At 29.7% G+C, this 25807-nt stretch overlaps 1 protein-coding gene across 1 annotated transcript in view; it reads right to left on the reverse strand.

Annotated features, from left to right (window-relative positions):
- The window catches only part of LOC105618478 (voltage-dependent L-type calcium channel subunit beta-1), an 84061-nt gene that overhangs the window by 47102 nt on the left and 11152 nt on the right, over positions 1–25807 (reverse strand). Inside the window, exon 2 of the mRNA XM_012200012.1 lies at positions 1732–1821. Within this exon, the coding sequence (XP_012055402.1) occupies positions 1732–1821 (90 nt within the window). The remainder of the gene's footprint in view (positions 1–1731; positions 1822–25807) is intronic.

Genomic DNA, 25807 nt, shown 5'->3' on the forward strand with positions numbered 1-25807 from the left:
TAATTATTAGTATTATTTACTACTTAAACTTTAACGTTTAAGTTTATTTATTAGTACANNCACTATATATATAATTAAATTAATTAATATATATATTATTTTACTACGTATATATATATATATATATATATATATATATATATAAAATTTATAGTTCATAAAAATTTTCATCATTCAATGTATTAGAAATGTTTGTTATATTTAAAAAAATGTATATACATATATGTTATATATTATCTTTTTAAACTTTTAAATTACTATTTTTATGTAAAAATTTGTTATATTGATTAGACTTAAATATGTAAGTCATATGATAAATATTTATACATAATTATATTTTATATTATAAAATATGATTGTGTAAAAATATATATATATATATATATAATAAATTTATCTTTTCATTTTTATTAAAGTAGAACAGCAATCTAGAGATAAAGCCTATTCTATAATAATCGCACAGGCTGTATCGCATGTCGCGAGTAGTAGTATCGCAGAAAAATTTGTTGCATGTCACAAGAGGGTCGCTAGATGAGTATCTATAACAGTCGCAAGGATTGCTTGCGACAGCCAATTATAATAAAAGGCAGAGAATTCGAGATATTCCTCGAATTCTGTTTCATTCATCTTTCTAATCTTCAAATATAAGGACCAGAAAATAGCATAATGGATCAACTCACAAAGTAGCAACACACACGCAAATCATCAACAACATTCTTCTGCCAAACTTGCTACACTGTGTGATTAGCTGAGCTTTGTAGACTGTATGAGCTTGTCGCAGTTGCAGAAAGTTGAACTTAACTTCGTATAACAAGAGCTCTTATGATTACGATAACTATATGACTAGAAACAGTAAGAGATCTAGAAATACATAGAAAAATGTAAGACAAATAATAAAGAACATAAGATAATAATTTTACATTCTGTACTGTGATTGGCCGATTCGCTTATTGTTTATATTTTACTGAATTACTGAATTTGGTTTTGACTTATTCCTGTGATTTTCTTGCATGATATGCGACACAGTCTGTGCGACTATTGTAAAATAGGCTTAACATATTATATGATGCTATACGTTATATAGCAACTATACCAATTATATTTGTAGAAAAGTAACTTTTAATGCATTTAGACTGAATCAAAATATTATCTATATTATCATTGCAGTCTATATTTTAATTGGTGCAATATAGTCAGTGCTGCAATAACTTGCGATATTAGAATTAAAGTTTTCCTTTTTAAACGTTTTAGAGATTTGTTAACGCCATTGTCGCGACTCACATTTGCGGCGATTCTTTCCTTTCTGGCGAATTAAGGCGATGCCATCGCGGCAGACCGCGGCAGATCGTTTGTTTGTGTACTTTTTGTTTAGTGTGCATCGTTCTCAGCTTCGAGATGCATTCCATCGATAAAGAATTCGCCATTAAGTGCACTAGAAGCGAATTAAATCAGTCAATTGTTGACTGTGTATAATGAATCAGTTTATTTAATATAAAAATGTAAAATAATTGATACAATAAATAGTGAAGAAAGAATGTTCTATGACTGCAAAAGTGCTAGAGTGATTAATTTTTTTTTAATAGAAAGTGATTATTTATAGAAGTGCGAGTAAAGAAGCAGATTCGAGTATCGACCAACGCAGTGCTGTGCAGTTGCACGTGATAGATGAAAATTTTTGTTACTTTTAAAGCTTCAAGTTGTGTCGAGCAGCATCACGATTAATCTACTTACAACGATTGCCGATCTTGTAGGTACGCACAGATTCACTAACTGCAGATCATTGCGACTCTCATGAAGCGTGACTCTTCCATTCAATTTTCCCTGAAAGGCCATGAAACTCTTAATACGGAAAAAGAATTAATTGAGTTAGCCTTTGTATTAACAGTTTCAGTTTATTTTTAAACGTACACACACAAAAACTGTGTTAATTATGTTTTTATAAATATAAATATATTATGTAACATTTTTCGATTTAGCAATTATTATTTCTTTACAAATATCAGTTAATTAATAACACATTAGTTCAGCTATGAATTTTGTCTTGGATGTATAAATGCTCTTTTTTAATTATTTCATTGTTAATTCATGGGTACTATTATTATTACTTTATTCAAGCTCACATATTTCTTACGTGCCATGAAATCCGAAGAAATCGGAGGCAGACAGATTTTTTTAAAAATGAATATCATCCGCCGATGTACTTAACATTAGATAAATTTTTGTCTGACGATAGGAAAACAGCTATGCTAGAGACCAGATAGTTAAAAATTAGAGATTCAACAATTACTTGCCACAGACAATCGAATATGAACAAAGTAGTCATATTTTTAAAATCATGAATAAAGATAACTACAAAAATGTATCTGTTGTTCTCTCACATACGCAATAGTATCTTATCAAGATAAATATCTTGTAGCACAGATTTTCAATCTTAAAGATATAAATTAATAATAAATTTTAATAGTTTTTAATATTGTCGTCGATAATGCATTAAAAGATGTAAAATAAATTTTATAAAATATGAAATAAATTACATATGTATTTATAATAATTTATAATAGTTAAATAATTTATTTATTACTATAATAAATTTTTTTGCACAAGATATATATGATTACAATTTAGACCTACAAATCTTAAACAACATAAACAATGCAGTTGTCGGAAAAATCTTTATTTGGATTGCTCTACTCATTTATTATTCTGAAAAATTTTAATTATTATTAGCAATCACATTTAATTGTAAAAACAAAAATTCCTCCATCTTGTGTACTTTTTTGACTAAAATTCAAACGATCAAGCAAGACCTGAAGCGAATACCGTCATCATGAAAAAGGAAGAAAATGAAAAAAAGGAACTGGAGATAAAAGCAACAAAATTGAAGGGCAGGAGCAGGTACTTGCAGACTGTCGAATAGTCGGTACTAATGATCAACCACGTGGGGTGCATCACGCCGGTCGGATCGTGTAGCCTGGCTAAGTGAAAATGCGCGTAGATTCTTCGAAGATACAAACCCCGCCGCCGATCCCTTCTTCTCACAGTCTATAGCACACTCTATAGGAGAAACAATAAAAGCACCAACTCACAGGACATAATCCTGTAGGATTTGCTATCCATGTATACACTATCTTCCACATAGGTATATATGAACATACCAGCATTATCTATCGTCATATAGGATGTCTCACTAAAAAAAAGAGCTGATTGCATTAATTGGAAATCTAATAGATTTAATCGGTGTGTCTGTTCAAAAATAAACAAATCAGAATTCTTATAGGAATTACCAGATGATTAATTCTTTTTTATTCGGAATTTCTTGTTAATCAAATTAATTTTTTCCTAATGTATAATTCCATATCAGTTTTTAGTGCTTCTAATCATATTTCAGATTAGTATTAATACATTTTGGCACATATAATTTTCAGAAATTATTAGGTTCCTGGATTATTTTTTATATAAAACTAAAAACTGTATTGCAAAATATATTTTTTATTTACTTCTTTTGATTTAATTTTGTGGACGGTGAAAAATAATTTTTTCCTTAGGATTCGTGAATGAAATCGAATTCGGAACACAATCGTGAATCGACCGCATAAAACGTGCAGCTATTCGATTCCTTCCTGGATCTCAAAATGCTGCCTCTTGTATTTTATTCTATATGCGATTTTAAATTCATGAATTATAAAATTTTATCTCGCGGCAGTACAACGTACTATTCGCGGGAAACGTCTATTGAATATAACTAAAAGTTTTATAGAAGTTTATCAAACGGTTTAATTAAAATATTGAGTCGTATTATGACAACTAGAAATTCTGCGTGGTTTCACTAAAATGCATTCAACCATATACGTCTTGTTGAAGTATTACATAATTTTTCTCAGTGCACGGATTCAAATATTATAACAAATTTATAAAAATTAAATAATAAAAATCTTTGCAATTTTTTTACTCCAAACAATAGTTATTCAAATTTTAAGATTGAAAGTTGACTAATTCTAATATACAGTATCATTATGATAAGTTTTATACATCTTCCGTACAATATATTTGTATATATTTTAATGAATTATACCTCAAATTTTTAATCTTCAGTAAAATCTTGCATTGAACTCACATTAATTAAATTTGAGTTAAAGTTTCCGTCGAGCCGAACTTTGTACCATCATGAATATTTTTGCAATTTGCATTTTTCTGCTTCTTTTTTCACGATAATTTTACAAATCATTTTTTCGTTGCTCTTACGTATATGAATGCGTTGCTTCTTTGATTATCCTTTCCCGCAATTTTTCAATTGTTAAATGACATGGCTATTCTGATAAATATATCTTCTTTTGTTTTCCTCCTTCCTCTATTATTAAGTCATTATGATTACATTTTCACGGTTGTGATAACTCAATGCGATATAATGACAAATAAAGAAAAAAAAGAAAAGGTATACCTAAAAATCTTATTTACTATTTCTAGGAATTTTATTTCATTTATAAAAGTATCTTAGTGTCTACAACTATGTACTTTTTCGGTTTCACTCTGTATGTATGCTGTGATTAGCTGCTTGAAGAACACTTTCAAGATGCGTTTTGTTCAAAATTTATAACTGTCAGAAAACAAGGAAAAGAATCACAAGGAAACGCGTCTTACGGAAAATAATAATTTATCAATCAGATGATGAAAAATGTTTAACAAAATTGCTAAACAATTGTAAAATGGTAAATAAATGCATTCTGTTTATCTCTAATTAAAAGACATAACGCACATCGAATGTAGTAGTAGGTTTCTTAGCATATAAATTGATGTTTAAAAAATGTTTTCTTAAATATTCCAAAGTAGCTTAATATATGAGTCTTTCAATATCGAATGCAGGAGTCGTTGAATAATGTTTCGCTTAAAATCGTATTAAATCGATTTAAGTTCGCATAAAATCAATTAATGCATTACCTATTTTTACTAAATTGAGAGATTTTCTCATAAATATAGAAATTTTTTGTTCTCATCACAAATTTCTTGGAAAAATGATAAAAGTTTAATAGAAGTTAATAGAAGTTTTAAGAGACGGGGTACAAATACAATTTTTTGTAAGATTGTACTAGTTTATTATGTAATTATACTTGGATTTTTTGAAAGTTTTCAGAATTTTTATAATTTTTATAGAGTATTAAATTCATGTTATAATTTATTACAAATTAATTTGATGTAATTTTTTTTAGCTAGACAGTTTAATGACATTACATATAGAGTACCACATTAAAAGAATACTAAAAAAATCAATATCCCTCAAAAAAAGAATCTGTATAACTATAATCTGATGATAATAAAAATTATTAAATTAATTATTACTTAAAAACAGTTGCAATAATTATTTTTAATAATTAAGAAATTATTATTATGATCAATGGTAAAAGTTTATTTATATAAATATATTGCTACCATCAAGAATCGAAATCATCAGCTGCGCTACAAACGGAAGTAGCGCATGCCACGTACATTGCTAAATAATCCTGGCGTTGTCTTAAAGTGTATAAAATTTGTCGCTCATGCAATTACATCTCGATAAATCAACAAAATTTATAATTCCATCTTGTTATGACGATTACTGATACAATCGATAACTACAACCGTGCAAATCTCAGCCAGTCAGGACGTATCTGTGTCGTCTAATTTAAAGTATAATTACTAATAACGTCAAGTTACTAGACAATGAAAAGGGAGCAAGTAGATGCGAGACACAGAAATAGGGCGCAGAAAAAGCAGGTCGCAGAAGAAGAGCTCGCGAGTATCACGTCAAAGCCAAGCAATAATGGATCATTCTCTCCCTCCGTTTTCCCTTAACTTCCCCTTCGGGAAAGTCGCAACATGTGGTTACCGGCGAGGCTTCCTTCTGCAACTGTCAGATTGTTCTCCCAAGGGCGTTTCAAGCTGATTTATTTATATATCCATACTGCGATGTGCGATGTAATGATATAAAAATATTTGGTTAACAATAATTTCTTAATATTATATGATTAAATGTTAATTGTCTTTTTTTAAGACTTTAATTCATAGTTAACCATGACATGATGACGGGTGTGTGATGTAATGTATTATACATCTGCGTTTGTGCCTCTTTTTCTAGCGTCTTCGCCAGATGCGCACGTGCACATGCACGTTGTATTTTTCGTCATACAAGTAAAACACGGTACAATGATGAATCTAAGAGATGATTGACAGAAAAAGAAGGAGAAGAGGGAAAGAACAAGGCAAGAGAAGAAGGCACGCAACGTGCATGAATGTTCCTACGTGATGCACAACCCCTGTCCATGGATTATCGTGATCAGATCGCACTCTTTTTCGTGGAAAATAGGATCATGCAAGCCGCAAAATAAAATTTCAGTTGTGACAGTTGCTGTATAAAAGCAAAACGTGACCATGAAAAGAGAGTAGTGTATCGAAACAGCAATGTATGACATGACGTTTTATTCGTATGAAATTTCTTCCTTTAGAATTATTCACGTACATTTTATTTAATAAAATATAAAAATATAATAAAATATATATTATAACGTTACACTATATAAAAAATATAAAATATAAAATATAAAATATAAAAAATATAATAAAATATATATTATAACGTTACAATATATAAGAATATGGAACTTCTTATATATTGTAACGTACAAGCTATGACGTCATAAAATATTGCTTTAATTTTAATTAAAACAGGATCCTTTGAAAATGACATTACATCGAAAGAGAAAAGATACTGCAATGCACTCTAAAAGGGATGATTTTTATTCTAATAATTTTTATCCTTATTTTTTATAAATTATAAACGCAAAAATATAACTAACATATTTAATATATTAATATATCATATATAACATATTAATATATTACTATGTTAATATATAATATATATTAATATATAATAGATAGAATGTGTTTATGTATTAGTATGTTAATATACTAATGTATTAATATATTAATATATTCATCCTATATTAATAAAATATTTAATATATAAATATATTTAATTTATCGACATTTTGTAAAATTTTGGATAGTTGAATCACAAAGAAATGATTGGATATCAGGTCAATATACCTTCGTTTATATAGCATATATCGTTTATATAGTTTATATAGCTGTAAAGTAAAATACAGAATTAAAACATTTTATTCGTGGGAAGGAGAGTTATTTGTCCGTTAATAATTCGCTAAACTAGTTAATTACAACGTATCAGCTTGCATTTTACAGTGCTTAGTAAGAAAGTGAAACAAGTTCCCGGTAAATATCAACGGTAACATTTGCAGGCGGCAACGTGCAGATACCAACGACGGAGATAACGTAAAATTGCGCTGGGTGCCGATATGTCAGCAACGACGAAAGTCGTTTCTCCATGCTCGGACACGTGTACTTAATTTAATTGACCTATAATTACAACTACCGATAAGATTTGCCCCAGATGCCTCGAGCGTTTTTCCATGCATTTGTGCAACCCGATTTAAATGAAGCTATGTTACTGCAGCTATATTAGAGATTACAATTTCGGAAATTTCAAGAAATATTACATTCTATTGTTAGAATTTTTTAATTGAAAGAATTTTGAAATATATATGTAAAATTTTATCATATATTTTATATATACTTAATCTTACTTTTGTCTTTCTTAGAATTTACAGAACACCTGTTCTTTCATACATCATGTTCTTTTATATTATTTCATTCAATATATTATTATTACAAAAGCCAAAACTCATAAAAAATTAAGATCCGAAACCATTTGTTTAACGCGATATATACGACAATTTTAGCCAGCATTGCGGTCATAACGTAGATGAGAAAAATTGCAAATAACGGTGATTTGAGATGAGAAAAAACAAAAATTATTAAACGGACGATGAGCCGAGAGAGAGAGAGGCATTTAGTCGCATTAGCGCCGCTATGAAATCGCTACTCGCGCCACGAGCCGCGTCACAATCAATTGCGATCAGTGCAATGGTTCAATGCCTTCGCGCCCGCGCCGTCCTTAATTACAATCGCAAATGAGACAGGGAACGGATAATTGCCGCGCATGTCGCAAGTCGCTACAATGTTGTCCAACGAGTATCCCCTGCACTCCCTTGCTAACACAAGTCTATACGTAAAGAATATTATGTATGTGCAACTGGAAAGTGCATTCCGACGGACACTTCGGTTACTTAATGGACCACGCGATGCCGATAATAATTTAATTGAGTCCGACGGCATAATTAATTGGAGCATTAATTTCTATACGCGTACAAATGCGTTTCATCAAATATAAACACATTACACACTATACTTTTATTCATAGCGACATGAGAAATATAAGGATATTATATTAAATTTTTAACCAAAGTATAAAAATTCAAATTACGCGTTAATATTTTTACAAATAATATAGTTTTTAAATTGTAAAGCTGTATTTTTATAGATATTTATAATTAATCGTTTATATATATAGATATATTAGATATTTTTAATTATGTGTAATAAAACTATCCTGTATATTTAACATGACGTAATTTCTTAACTTGTTACACGCAGTATGACATTTTTGCGATATGATGAGAATATTTTTTTCAGTTTTTGTTATTTTTGTATGAAACAAGATCCGTTGACATTTATCGTAATATTCCGGTAAACTTCCATCTTAAGAAAGCACCTGTACGTTTTATATTAAGAAACTCAGACTCTTCTATCAGCAATATGTTATTAATAACTTGTCTCTTTGTGCACGTGCGCGTATTGTATTTGGCGCGTGAACACGCATGCATGTCTGTTTCCCGATAACGGCGAGAATACATGTAATGGATTTACAAATAACATAATGATACATTTTCTTTCTTGTGACATTATCAAAAAATAAAAATAATATTGGCAGTCTCTTCGTACAGTTGCAGCAAAGTTAATTAAATATATGAGCGATAATTTTCATCTTAAATAATTATAAATGCGTCATATGCGGAAAGTGTATAAAATTGACAAACGTAGATCTTTTTATTATCGCGTTTTATTATCATTTATGCTACTACGATTGTTTACGAAAAATATATTCTCACGGCTATAGCCCATCGATTAATGCGTCTACAACGGATACTTGTGATGCTGACTTCCGCATTTAATTAGCATCTATATTTAGACATTTACCACGATGGAGAGTTTCACTCGTAAATCGCCATAAAATAAAACACCGTAATTAGACACGCAGCATTCGCGCAGAAGTTTCACTCGTAACATATTGCGTCTCGATATTTATTGCCCTCGATATTCGCTTCAGTAACTCGTTCCACTAAACCTTTAATCTCATTATATTAACGTTATTACTTATATTTGGAGACTAGATATTGGATAAAATTTCCGATATTTTCACATCGTGTGTACAATTTCTAATTAATCTCGGTTGCTTTGTGCTTTAGAATGACGCTCGATCGACCACGATATAAGAGATTTCTGTTAGCACTTTTCTTTGCCATACAATTGCACCTGCATTTAACCTCTATCGTTTCTATGGAATGAATACATGTTATCGTCTGTAAAACATATTTGCAAAAACTTTTTAAAATATTTATGTATATTTGCTCAAGCAGACAACTATAAAAATAAAAGATACAATACATCAATTATGACAAAATAATTTAAAATAATGTAACATAAATTGCAACATATTTTGCTATTGAATTGATTTTTATAATTTTGTTCGTATTATTAATATTGTTATGTAAATATACATGTGTGCGTGCGCGCGCGCGCGTATGAGTGTGTGTGTGTGTGTGTGTGTGTGTGTGTGTGTGTGTGTGTGTGTGTGTGTGTGTGCATGTGTGCGTGCACATGTGTACACACAATTAGTATTCAAATGAACGGACAGTGTGTTTTTGTCATTCACCCGAACAAAAAAGAAAAAATGAAATTTAATAAATTGATGGTACAATATTAGACCTACCTACTTTGCACTAAGAAAGATATAGAATTAATTATAAATATTATAATTATATATAACTTTTCATATGTTAGAAATGAAATACTTCTAATTAGTCCCCATATAGCACAGAACTTGCAGCAACTATCGTTTCAAGAACGCTGCAATATTGCTGCAACATGCATTATTGCTGCAATATTGCAGCATTGTTTCTGCAACTTTTGTGCTGTAAAGGTCTATTATTAAAAATATATTATTATTGATTAATATTATAATTAATTAATAATAAAATTAATAAAATTATATTATAAAAAAAATTGCGCATCAAATTATATTTTACATTACACTATAACAATTACACTTTGTAACAATTATCTGAAAATTGCATTCCAATGTTATATAATGAATGTTATATAATGAAAAAGAAAACCAAACTGAAATCAATTTCAATGTACGATTAGTCATCAATATTTAAATATAATCAAAACATTTGAACGATTGATTGGTCATCAATATGTTTCTATTGACACCTTTTTTTAGAATAGAATTGCCTCCACACAGTACGTGTACTTGTATTTTCGCCAATTTGCAGAAGTTATAGACTAGTATAAATAATTAATGTTTTATGCGCATTTTTGATTTTGCATAAAAAAGTAATTGTGTATTGATTTATCTTCACATGTCGAGAACATGCAAGAGATATACATAGAGAATATGCAAAGAGTAATATTTTTCAATAAATTTTTAATTAGTCTATAAACTTAAATTTAAATATTCAGTATGAAAATAACAAAATCAGGATTTATTGCAAAAATTTATATGAGTATCAGAGAATTTTTACTTTAATGCTGCATGATTTTTTTATGAGACATAATTTACACATATTCAAATAATACAATACTTACACAACATATAATACATATATATATATATATGTGTAAAACAGAGATCATAATCAGAAATTATTTTACTTGGCTTTTTATTTTTCTGAACGCTTATGATTTATATAATTGCAGCTTTCAAGATATATAAAAATTATGATTTTAATTTTAAATTTAAAAAATGATCCGATCTCATCGAATTACATTTCCTTAGCTACGTGACATATGAACTTCAATAGCAGAATGTGATGAGATTTTTTTACATGTACATTTTTTGTCCAATGTTTGTAAGATCTCACTATCCGCGCGCGCACGTATTTATTACGTAATGCTGTATCGTATGTCGACACCTTCCGGCAAGCTAGGATCAGAAAAAACCGTATTGTTGGCGTTCTCATAAAGTGCGTAAAAATAACCTAGTAGATATCACATAGCATGCTTGGCATCTACCATCGTAAATCGTAAAGAGTTACGCGCACATATATGGTCTATCAAAGACGGTCCGAAAGTCACGATTTCCGGGAATAACAGAAGACTAAGGTCCGTTCTCCTTGATCACATTTTGAAACAAGGTTTTGGAGAGAGAAGCCGAAACTAGAGCGAAAGAAACGAAAGTAGCAAAGAAGAGAGAGAAGAAGAGGACGAGAGGTTGGGCAGAGGGTCCGGGTAATGAGTATAATCAAAACGGTTTAGTGGAGGAAGAGAGATAGAGATAAAGAGAGAAAGAAAGAGAGAACTAGCCGCAAGCTATACCTTACCAGTGTACACGACCGTGCATTTGAATTTGAATTTCAAGCCAACTTTGCCATAATGTTCATTGGTCACGAAGGAGCCATCTGGTGGACGAACAAATTACGGGTTACTATCCGTTCTTTTCCTACTCTCTAGCTGCATTATTGTTCGAATAGAATCGCTTTGATCTAGTCCTCTTTATGTGTGTATCGGTCGGAAGGTATATCGCTACCGGCGCGAATCCGCGAACGTCCTCTTCGCAGATGTTTTGCTAACGTCTTTTTCGATGGTCGTTTTGTTTCAGCTTCGGCAGACTTCCTCCTCAGTGTATGCAGTCTGATGTTGGCGGCGTCCTGCTTGACCTTCCGTCAACCCTTCAAGACTCGAGGCCATCAATTCAAGGATACGAAATCTCAAGTACTTTAGAATAAAATAGATATACAGAATATCATTTTGATTATTTTACAGTATAACAACAGGTTTGATACTTATTGCATTTGTCATATGTTGATGGATGCTGTTATTATTCCTAATCAATATTCGCTCTAAAATTTCTTTAAATGATACATATTCATGAGTCTAGTTAATGTATTTTAAATTAATGTACCTTTGCTTAAAGTTAATATGCTTAAACAGTTTTTTATATTTTGAAAATTAAAATCTGAGATACAAGATTATGTAACGTTGTTTATGTAAAAAAATTATGTAAAGTTGTGACGTACATATATTATTATATGTTATACATGTTATACAATGTTATTATATGTTATACAATGTAATAGAAGAAAATTCCGTGTTTACCAAACCTATGAATACTGATTAGAGATAAATATGCTGGTATATAAATATGCTGGTATTGTTCACCTTTCTATTCTTACGCATAACTTACATATTTTCGTTGTTAGTATATTTAATTTTTGTATTGAAAAGAAAAAAGAAACAAATTGTCTCTTTTATAGTATATACATTGTACAACAAAAAAATTTCGCTATGTAATATCATAATATTGTAGATAAAGCTAAAAAAAGATCGGCGTTTTAATATTTAAATCACATAAATGTTTGAATAATGCTTTTAGAGACAGTAACTGTTAAAAATAATTCAGTAACTTAATTTACAAATTTTTGAAAGCGTGGAAATAAAAAGCGCGGTGTGACAATTAAAATAGTTACTTTCTAATAATATCTACTACTAAGATTTGAAATAACTTGGGAGTATGAGACCATACTTTTTTATATTTTCATTATCCATTCTGACCATTTCTAAACGGCTCTTTGAAATATTTTACTATTTTAGAAATAATCGGAATTCTTTTATTTATAACAATTTTTATATATCTTTAGCTTTATATTGAAAGAAATTTATCGAATTGGTAAACTGTTATTATTAAATAAAATTAATTATTAACCAATAATAAAATAAACTTAGACTTAATTATTAAATTCATGGCAAAATGTACGGAAAGACTATTTATAATTATAAATTATAACATTTACAATTATAAATATTAAATTTGTGATATTAATTATTTTATTTTAATTAAAGTTGAAAAGTTTATTTATTAACGGGAATATTAAACATATAGTAACAGTATTGAATGGTTTAATTACGTCTGGTACTATTTCATATAATGTAACATGTATAATCAAAATATCCATCAATTAACAACAGATATTAAAACTTTATTGTATTACTCTGTTTGTTTATTATTTATTTCAATATAATACCAAATGATATAACAATTATGCATATCATTATATCTTAATATAATCACGTATGATATTTAATTTTCCTCAAATAAAATACTTGCATAAAGGTTTAATTTAAGTAAAATTCACTATATATTGCAGCAAGATTTTTAACATAATACAGTTACAATGCCAACTGCTTTTGACATAAGATTAATTATAAATAATGAAATGTAGCAAACTATTTTATAATATTGACTTGGCTCCCTCCTTTCTTATTTGTTCATCCATTCGTTTGTTCTGTAAGGTTTCTTAGGGGTTTAATTTTCTCAAATTCTGTTTTCACGAATACATATTTAGAAGAACTCTACCGAGATTAAATATGTGAATCAGTTGACCGGAAAGGAATTAAAATCCAATGTCAATTTTAACGAAATTCTTCCAATGATTACAGATTTTTGTTGCATTACTTAATTATATCCGATATAAAAGATTTATTTAAGTTGTAATTGCTCAAATGGTAATTCAAAATATTATAAACAAGATGAACAAAAAAGTATTACCAAGCACGACGAGTAACGTCCCTTTATTAATAAACACTAATCCAAAGCACGGAAGAATACACTTCTGAGGGGGTTGATGAATAACATCTTTAAGCTTTTCCAAATCAGTGGCGCATGTCTCATACTGATTATCCTTTCTGTACCTTATTATACACACGCAACCCTTTAAATCGCATTGCAATTTTCAGCTGTTAGCTGTTCAGCAACAACTTAACCGTCTTTCAAACATTGCTGATCAAATAATGCTTCAGAAAATCATTCCTAATTTCAAATCGTCGTTTTTTTCTGATTATGTTGCTTCGTTTGTGGAGATTATTTATTGTTTGTTTAAATATATGTACGTGTATAAATAATACGAATTTTTTTTCGTAACGGTTATATCTAGCCGCGTCACGACTTAACGGTAGGATGATGTGATCTATGTATTTCCGCTTAATTAATTTTTCTAAAGATGATCTTTTGCGGGTACTATGATATTTTTCCTTTACAAGAAAGGAAATGAGGCAATGTAATTTGAGCGGCTCTGCACAGCCCTTATGCTCTCTAAATACTTAATAAGGTCTGACAAACCCCTATAACATCATATTTCCTCTTACGGATTAAGACTGGGAATGTCGAAAGAAAAGAAGTATGGTCGCCCCATCAAATATCTTCACACTTTCCAATAATATGGACGTGCAGTAGACATTGCTATCTACTTACTAGTATAGTCAAATATTCAATAGTTATTTTGGAATAAACATAAAAAACAAAGGACTGCATATAAATCATATGGAAAAAGTGATTCAGTCAAATTTACTGAAACTATAATTAAAACTATATTTTGTAGATTGTGAGATGCAATTATGAGTTTTTTTTTTGCATCAATTATTTATATCATTATTCTGTGCATAAAAATATTAAGGTATAGTTATCAAAAAATGAATAGTGTAGCAAATAAAGATTTTGTAGTCCGATTATACCTAAAATTTAGCATTTAAATGCTACGGCAAAATCCATTTTTTATGGTTTTGACTAAGGAAATTTTCGATCAATATCTTATATATAATCTACAAAATATTACATAGTTTTGTTTGTATTACTTGAAATCCCTAAAAATATTTATATTTAAAACAAAATAAATATGTATTCGGACGTTGAAAACAAAATGTCTTGGTTTTTTGTGCAAAAAGTGAAAGCAACGCGAACAGAGATAATTTCAGCCAATTTTGCCAAAGCGACCTTTTTCATGATTTATGAAGCGACCTTTTTATTGATATTTACATAATTAAAGAAAGAAAGGAAGAATAAATTTGGAGGAAGAATCAAAATACACAACTGAATAAAATATATCGTAAATAACATATATATATTGTTATAAATCCGTTAAGTAAAAGTATTTAATGTATAATAAGATCTAGATACAAGTGCAATTTTTTTTAAATATCGATTATAATGCAATGATTTTTAGAGCTTCTAGTAATACATTATTTGATTTCCCTAAATATCACTTTCTTATCTTTATTAACCTATCTTCATCAAATCGAATCAATCAAACATATATGCAAAAAGCACAAGTCAAAGTAACAAAATATCTATATATGTGAGATATTTATATGATAATTTAATTTTTTCGAATTTTTATACATCGATTAAATTTCTACAATCTACAGATAACGAGCAAGGAGCACAATCTCGAGAAATGACCGTCATCTACTGCGAATATTTTAATCACATTGCCTCTTGGTCCGATACTTCTAGGACTATCATGTATCCCATCCGGACTGACCGCATTCTCATCTGCGTGACGTCAGCATCGAAAAGAATCTTTTTACCGTGCGTAGAGGAAGCTCATGAATTTGCGCCTGGCTACATGTCGGCGCGATGGCCTTAAAAATTCCCCCAGTGTTCGTTTATGGCCAGCTAATTAGATTTTTATCTTCATTAACGGCTTATCCGGCAAATCCAGTCCCGTGAATCGCCGCGATTCACGCATCGCTCGCGCCTGTACGGATGTCTCTAGCGATCGACCTGCGTCAACGTGCTCTATGTCGATGTGACGAGTACATGTTTGTCCGATAAAATCATTCGGCCTTGAAACGCGAATACGAAATGCGATATATATTGTATTTTAGAAAAAAAACTGCAATTATGTCGATGTCTCTATCTCTTTCTGTCGATGTCTCGTTTCTTTTTATTGTCTTTCGTGCTCGACCGCGTTCGCTGTAACAGCATTAGTTAACACATAAAAGAAAGATGCACATGAAACGCCATGTTCCACATATTTCAACGCAGAATATTTCGCGATTAATATCCCCCTGGACTATAAACACAAACAGGCGGCAAATGAAAACCAGTTATCCCCTTTTCGTTTCTTTGCAGTCACTCCATTTCAAATCTTGGACAATGCGATCGAAACGAGCGAGAAGAGAGAGGAAAAATAAATAATACTTCAAATATTTTATAATCGTTTAAAAGAAATTCAATTTTTTATTATCCCCTTTATATCGATTATGATTTATATCCTGTGTTAAAGTTCTATGCGTCTCACAATTAATTAATATAAAGATGATCACATTTTATCGTATTTATTTTAAAAGTTATAAGTAAAATGTATTTTAAGAAAACAGGATACATCACAAACATGTTCATTTATGTTAATTTACTTCGACAAAATTCAGTAAATTTCTGCCAGTTTGCATAGTTCTCTTTATGTCTAGCTGTGTTTTTGACAAAACAATAATATTATCTATAAGATTTAGTTGATCTTTTTGAAATTAAAACCGTTTCCATCAAATAAATAAAAAGTTTGAAAAAAGTCTTCAAAACTGCTCTCATACTTCAAGTGAAGCTCAGATAGCATCGAGCACTGGAAAAATTTAGAAATTCAAAACTTGCTCTGAATAATAAAAAGAAAATTTCAGTCAATTGCAAGTCTCAAAATAAAAAAAAAAGATTACTTTAAAGATAGCTATATTTTCGTTTCTTGAAATTTCCTTATAAAAATTTGTTAAAATTTTATATAAACAGTTTAATGCTTTACTGAATTAATCTGTAAACAATATTATAAAATCGTAATCATTAATCGATGAAAACTCTTATGTTCTTCTTTATTTATTTTTATTGACAAGTTTTAACAAGCATGATTATATTCCTATGTCAGCATAAAACACACAACATAGAAATGTCCAAATTACATGATAGATACAATCTAAAGATATTGCAAAGTCTGTAGGATATGATATATTCGGGATATTTCTGCTGTGTGAATAACATCTCGAGTGATAACATAATTTATTGTATACTGATAGTTTGGCAATAATTTTGAAGGTTAAGTTTTATTTGCGTTTCCCCTTGCATAATATTATAATATAATTTACTGATAATATTAAAATTAATGTAACATTAATTTCAAAATTGTTCAATATTGTATAAAAATAAAAAAAAATCAGGTGTAAAGTTCCTTCTCATAAAATCATATGACATCCCGCAGGTATCTTTGTAGACCAGTCGATATCGCGTAAATCACCTGCGAAAATATCCATAAAACGTTAAATCTCTCTTCCGTACATCATGTTGCGTGTAAACGGAACGGAACTTATGAGACGATTTTGCGGCTATACGAAGGTGCGGCCGCCTGTTTTTACGACTTTCGTTTAATTTCTGCACGCATTTTACTAGCAAGGTATTCAATACGACGTCGTTGCCGTCGCTGAAGGAAGCTTAAAGACAAGTCACGATTTTTTCAAAATTTTGAATTTTCGATGAAGTTTCGCATCTAAGTTTCGCATACCTTGTACCTAACTGTTATTATAGTTCATGGAAAGCTTAAAGATTATTTTATTATCGGCTAAAAATAGATAGCCTTAAGAATATGTATAATAAAACGCAACGAATTGAAGACACGCACTGTATGTGAACTCTCAATTCTGATTTTTATATACACATAAAATGGATGGATGTGTAAAAATATATAATTGGAGTATTTGTATAATTCATTAAGATATGTTATATATAAAAAGTGTATTATTTTCAAAAAGAATATATATAAATATTGTTAAATTTAATAATTTTTTTTATTCTCTTATAATTATTATTATAAATTTCAAAATATCGAAAGGCTCAAGTAATAATAACAATGAGTCAGATACGATATCAGTGCAATGTATTAATAATAAATTTACAATACATTAAGATTTCAAACAATATTATTATTATTATTTTATATTAAAACCTTTTTTTTAAACTTTTTACATCATCTAATTTTGTTAATTTATATACACACACATACACACACACACACACACACGTGTGTGTGTGTGTGTGTGTGTGTGTGTGTATTCCTCTGTCTTTAATCTCGAAATTAAAAAATGACAAGTACTTTAACTAAGGAATGAAGATTTAGTTTTGGTTTATCCTGTCCATTCAAATATTACTTTAATGTAATCTTTTTTTTTATAAGACTACGATATCTGAGACCGAAGCACCCTCATCACACGCTTCCATTTCATCTGACTTTCAACATCAACGTTGTCAGCTCTGTCCAAATGAATACATTACGAGATCGGTGCGAACGACTCCAAAACTGTCACGTAGCCTGAGTAAGGGGATTAAGAAGAAGAGGGAAGGAACGGGGGCAGGTGTGTCGTGAAACGTTCTTAAGTTATTCATGAATTCGTTTAATCGGTTTCTGCGCGTACCGAGTTATCTCGTTTTCTAAGTTTTTATCGTGCGACGTGCGCTCAGGCCGATAATCAACGTTAATTCGTAGAAAACTATACCGGTAATAAGGACCGATAATAAATTTCTTATTAGGTGGGAACACTGAGATCTTTATTCGTTAATGTCTCTTTATTAAAAGAACAATCTTTGATATTTCTATAACTATAATTACGTGTTACTGTAATTATTTATTGCTACTATAATATTAATTAATAACTATATGTAATCAAATGCATATATGTAGTTGGCAATCCTGAAGATGACTATAATAATAATTATTATTATCATAAAAATAGTTAAAATTACTATGTGATTTAATTATAATTTATAGTAACTGTAAATATTTTTTACAATAATAATAATGATAACTATAATTATTTTAAGGAGTTTCCAATTATACAGATTTGTTAATAGAAATGTATATATAATATAAGTTATTATAATATTGTAGCAGGAATAATGATAATTATAGTAATGATAATTATAGTAGTTATAATTATAAATACCAAATATGATTGTAATTACAAATTATAATTACAATAATTTTTTTTAGTATTTCTTATTTTTGTTGTAATTCCTTCGTTCTTGAATTCATGATACTGCTCTGTATAACATCACAGTATATTCGAAAAAGTTGAGATTTATGATAGATTTCACAATGTCGTACAGGTTTATCTATTTTACGGATTTTCGTGGCGAGGACAAACTATTTATCTTTTAAGGTAAAATTGATTTATTATTATCAATAATAATTGATTATTATTTATAATAAAATTGTAGCCGTCTAAATTTTACATAAAGCAATGTCAATATTTGCTTATCCCCATATGAAATAAAACATAATTTTTAATAATTTTTCTTATTGTTTTCTTTAGCAACTTTAAATAAATGGCTGTAGATATCATCGATTTGTGGAAACTTTATTAACTAATAATAACTAGTAATAATAATTCTTTTAAGCAATAATAATTTTTTTAAAATCTTGCACTTGTTATTAGCTAGAAGCTACGTACATTTCCTTGCAATTCAGCGACTTTCTACTACTAGAATGATATGTTTTTTTTTGTTACAGATGTACAATCCCAGACAGCACTCAACATTCATTGGACATCCATTAGACGTTCAATAGATGTCGTGCTGTCTGAGACTTTGGTCGAAAATATTAGATACCTTAAATATTATTTAAAATTTTAGCTTAAAAAATTAATTTGGTATTTATTGTAAATTATTCTTTGTTTCAAAAACCCTTTAATTTATGTGTGCCGATAACCAATAGTTAATAATAATAAAAGAAGTCCAGAGAAATGAAAAAAATATAACTGCATAATATTTTGATCAAGACTATAAGTGTAGCAGTGGAAGAAAACTAGGTTCGCAAAAAGAGTCATCAATTTATATTAATATAGTGGATTAATTATTACCCATTGCAACAATAATAATAATTTTCACAAATTCATACTTTTATAGAAGTAATTTTTGATAATTCGTAATAATGAATTCGTGATAATGACTATTTCTATTTTTTTTACTTCAGAAAAAAAATTGAATCTATTTGAATTTTCAACGAGATTTTCGACATAGACGCGAATTTACACACACATATACCCGCATATGTAGGATGTGTGTGTGTGTGTGTGTGTGTGTGTGTGTGTGTGTGTGTGTGTGTGTGTGTGTGTCATATAAAAATATAGTGCTATTTGTAAGATAGATGGTAGAAAAGGCAGTGAGGCAATCCACATGCTAGACTAATAATCAAAAAAGCAACTGCAATGGGAGGGAACCGAACGATAATCGAGGCCGAAAGATCCAAATTCGATTCGTCGGCATTTGGCCGAATTCTATTAATTCCAGTGAGAAACTTGGTTACCGGTTTTCGAGGCAGACTCTGTGTGGGTCGGACACGACGGAGCGAGCTTGCGAGTGCAATCTGCCATCTGAACGGCTCGAAGGGGCGAGTCCGCTCTTGTCTTGACCTATGCCAATATCCCGCTAAGATGCGGTACGGGGATTATACATGAGAATATTTGACCCATAATCGATTAGAGAGCATCATCGTATCAGCATTATTCTATCAATATGTGCGCGTTTATTATCTGCATCTTCTTCTTATTGCTATGTAAATGTGTTTTTTTACAGATATACACTTACGTACGTTAAAATACATTTATTCATTTACGAACCTCACATAGTATTTTTCTCTCGGGAAAAGTCCACGAATCTTGACAAGCAGCCATTCGGCCTTAATTGCGACCGAGATTGGGATGCCTCGTTGGTGGTTTCAATCTGGCACCGATATCTGAAACGCGCGCGACAGAGTGTCTGTTGTTAACGATAACGATCACTGATTGAGAATATTCCGGAGAATTCCGGAGAACATGGTTTATGAAATAAATTACACAGATGCATTTATTACGTTACATTAGTATACAATGGTAAACAAAAAATTATAAACTAATTTTTGTTTTTTATTATTACGTTCAAACATACATGCGATAACAATATAAGCATATTTGTCAGAGTTTTACATTAATAATTAATAATTGCCTTTATTAGCACATACTTTCTGTGTTTATATTAAAAAATTTTATATTAAATTACACTAAGAGAATTTTTTGTATTTGCAAATATAAACGTATACTAATATATTACCATAATTATGATTATTATTACTAATATTATAGCAGTAATAATCATAATTATGGTAATATATAATTGTAGTCACAAAAACTAAAAATTTGTCTCTCAATGTAAGATTTAAGTATAATGATTATTGCAAAAAAAATTATGTATGGACCATGAAGTGATCTTTTCTATCACCTAAAAATTCAGCAAGTTGGCGGGTTAGCAGTAAAAAAGAAGCGAAAATGGAAGATCATCAACAATTAATCACAGAGCCTTCATGCCCTAATTTACCAATGCAGCTTGTTTCCTGGAAAGGGATATCTATCCACTTGACAGCCTTCTGCGTGCAAAGTGCAGCTGCGACGAAGGCTAGTATGCTCCACCCATAATTGTTAATTATTTGCTGGGTTCCTGTATGCACGAGGAAGGCAGGTTCGCGATAGTGCAAGGAAGATAGGCACTGTCTGTGCCTGAAATTGGTTGGTGACTAGCCCACGATGCGAATAGCTTGCGAGCAATTTGGCGGCCTATAACGAAGGGCCTGTGAAAACAAAGGCTCGTCGTCGTTCCAATTGTTGCATTATTCATATGTTTCTAGCAAGAAGCGGTCGTAAGCCAGCCCTCGAGACTTTTACTCTCTTCCATTGCCTTTCGGCCACCGTCTCGCGCGTTTCTCCCTAATTCCACACCGCCCTTCAAAATCCATTTTATTCCTCCTAAGCGTCTTAGTCGTAACATTAGTGTGCCGCCAGGAATGTAATACGGTCTAAGCGACCTCGATTACTGAGAAATCAGAGAATTCTCACTAATACAACTCTACTTTAGGTTATTTAATAGGTCAGCAAGATCTCAGAATGTTTTGATGATAATCTTCACATTTTAATTCTTCAAATAAATATTTCACTAAACTTGTTGTAAAAGAATAATATAAAATAAGTTTTGAAAATTGTATTATTATAACATATAACGATAAATTCACAAAGCAAATAGTCAACTGTATCATTATATCAACTGCGTATGGAAAATCTATATAAAAAAATCAATATTAAAGAAGATGTTAATTGGACAACAAGTGAACGAGGTCGATGTATCTGATGGACATATTGCGAATGGCTCGGATAATTTATCGTTTGATAGCATAGACAGTTACGACTTTTGATTTTATTATCTAAAAGATCATTAATATAGTATTGCTTTTAAAATGTATGTTGTGAATGAATACTACGAAATCGATATATAATATTTTCCACTGAGAAAACTAGCGCAACACTGATGCACACAGAATAATTAAATGTAAATAAATTCATATATTTTCAATGTTAATAATTAATTTAATCCTTTTAATTACAGATTCTTCATTGTCATCAAGCTCATAATTTTAAAAGGATTAAATTGTGTATTAACATTGAAAATATGTAAACGATTTGCACAGGTGTTGCACTAGTTTTCCCAGTGGAAAATGCTAATAATAGATATAGGGTGTTTTCCATTTGTTGACACAAATCGACAAGAGCACAATTCTATCTTTCTTGACATTCAATGAATAACAAAGATAGAACGACATTTGTGTCGGCTTGAAGAGTCTCTGATAGAAGTAATCCTAAATATGCAACGTATTTTAAATATGCAAGATAATTGTGTTAAAAAAAAGATAAGGAAATCAGCTGGCAGTCAAATATGCAAGTTTCTTTAAATGGCAAGGTCTTTGACTTCTTTATCATAGAAAAATTTCTTCTTCATCACAAAATAATAAACGATTGAAAGTATTTTCGAACATGAAATTCTGTATCTGTTTGAATTATCTTAATGAAGTGTCGTAACGCGCGCGTGTTCGATACAACACTAGGTTGCCTTACCGCTATTCTTATTAATAACTTCGAAGATGTTTCATCTTTAGTATTAGGCAATCTTCTTGGGGGTCCGCGAGAAAATCAGACAGAAGGCAATTGGTCAAAATGTATCCTATGATAAAATGTCTGTTTAGAAGCTGATAAGAAGGGGTTCGCCTTATACCATCACTATTGACGCAATTTTAGACGAATTTCATCAAAATATCAGATATTTGCTGCATAATGTAATGAATATCAAGATTGCGAACATATACGGAGAAGAACGAAAAGATCGTTGCCGCTACTTAACATTCATACGTAAATACCTATAAATTACTAAGGAAATGATCGCACTACAGCGCAATGACCTACCAACGAAGCTACGTATGTTTGCCATTGCGCGTACATTGCCCGCCAGAAAGATCGCAGTAAACTTGTCAACATTGACACAATCGGTTTCCTTAACGAATCATAAATGCCAACAACGCTGCATGCCAAACAGCAATGTATTTTCTCGCGGAAACGAATGTCATTATGTATACTATTTATGTTTATTTTTGATACTTTTTATTCTTTTATCATTTACCAATAGAAAATTTTACTTTTATGTATTATGAAATTACATATTATAATTAAATACATATTATAAATACATATTATAATTAAAATAAGTAGTATTTCGTTAAATTCATCTTTATTACAGTTATGATGCAAAACGAATTAAATTTAGAATTTTATTTTGTCATGCAATTATCCATCAATCGATTAAAATTAAAAATTTTTCAAACAACCGATTGAAGTAATCTATTATATATTTAATTATTATTATTCTCTTGTTTATTCTATATATTTCATGTACAAAATATTTTTTAGTAAGATTTAGTTTTATTTATATTATAAACACTATAAAACATTAATAAAATGTGTTCTTTGTAAAGAAATAAAAAATAGCCTAGAATTTCGTAAGAGGTTCCATATATTTTTAAGATATTCATTCTAAGCGATAAACAAATGTAAAACAAATGATATATAGATGATATATAGATGAATAAGATTGAAAAATGCCTCTTCATCCATTCCCAAATATTCAAATCATTTCTATGTTTTTTAGATACGTTTAGATACGTTTGAATACGTTTGAATGTTGAAAAATCTGTTCATATCCATACCAAGTATCTGCAGTTTAATTTCTAAAACCCACAAGTACAAAGAAAATAAATATTCAAATGAAAGAAAAAGTGACACAAGAAAGGTTTTCCTAGAGAGAAGGTCAGTTTCTTAAATTCCTATTTGCTCGATGTTAAATCTTGAATACCTGAAAAGAACGACTCACATATATATGTAGTACATAGGTAGGGTACAAACTGGTATTGCAACATGGTATGTGTTAATCTACTATTCTCCCTCACACACTACCCTACTTACTTTTACCTGCGCAGTATTAGGTCGGCGAAGATACACATTAAACTGGTCTGACAGCGTTTTCATTAGAATCTCTACTCGGTACGCGAAATAATATTCAACCGATTGGCAGGATATGCTGCGTCATTTTATATAGGAATCTCAAACCAACTTTATTATCAGGATTATTATTCTATATTTATTTAATTCTGCAGTGCTAGCTGCAAAAATTGAGAGATCTTGAAATCATATTATATTATGATTCGTTAGATTCTTGAGGCTCCTTAAAAATTTTATTTTACAAAAAAAATTTCAGAAAATTTGAAAAATTTCTGTTATACAAACAAAGGATTTTAACTTTTTTACTTAAAATTTCTTACCGACACATATGAATTTCTCGAAAAGAATATAAATAAGAATATGTTATTCTTATTGAAAGATTTTTAATTCACTAAATTCACAAGTTGTTTTATAATATACATTTTACAAGTTAAAAGAATTCCAGAATTTCTTACAGTAAGTAGATAATTTTTAAGCTCTTTTACAAATTTATAATTATATAAAAATATATATAATTACATTCATAATTATATAATACATAAAGATTATATTTAACAAACTATATTATATTAGAGTTTTATATATAATAGTTAGATATAATCACAATATAATAATATATTTAATTATATAATACAATATAATGAAAGAATGTTGCTATACAACATAAAGAATATTATTATGCAAGAAAACAACAGTTAATGATTTATAATCTGGTAACTAGCAAACAGAAATCTCCAATGATTCGTGACGATGTTATTTATAACTAGTACCTTATCTTCGGCGTACAGGTCACGCATCTAGACAGGAAATTATTGTGAGCACTTAAAGGATGTAGAGATGTAGTAAAAAGTTTCTTCGTTAAAATTAGTATGCATATATGTATAACCAGCTTGTAATACGCACAAGCGTTCATTGAATTGCAAAGTGCTATCCAAATTATAACCCTAAAAAATCATTGTTTACATCTTTATCTATATTTGGTATTGTGCATGATAAAATCTTCTGGCTAAATCAATAAATAAATTTACAAAAACAAAAACAGAATAATACGTTGAATAAACATATTTTGCCCAGAAAAAAATGTTATGAGATACATATAAGTAGATATTATTGTATTTTTGTGATTACTGTATAATTACTTCTTTTAAAATGTTAAAAATTGTAATAAAATTATTTACACATAAAATTATTATATATTACATTTTAGATTAAATTTAATATTAAAAGAGAAAAAAACGAGCACGCAAGGGAGAGAGAGAGAGAGAGAGAGAGAGAGAGAGAGAGAGAGAGAGAGAGAGAGAGAGAGAGAGAGTAGTAGTATTAAGTTAACGTTAGTATTAGTATAGTAGTTACGTACGTTACGTTAACGTTAACGTTTAACGTTTAACGTTTTAAGTTTTACGTTTTAACGTTT

The sequence above is a fragment of the Atta cephalotes genome, assembly GCF_000143395.1.
Source record: "Atta cephalotes unplaced genomic scaffold scaffold00017, whole genome shotgun sequence".
Taxonomy (NCBI): Eukaryota; Metazoa; Arthropoda; class Insecta; order Hymenoptera; family Formicidae; genus Atta; species Atta cephalotes.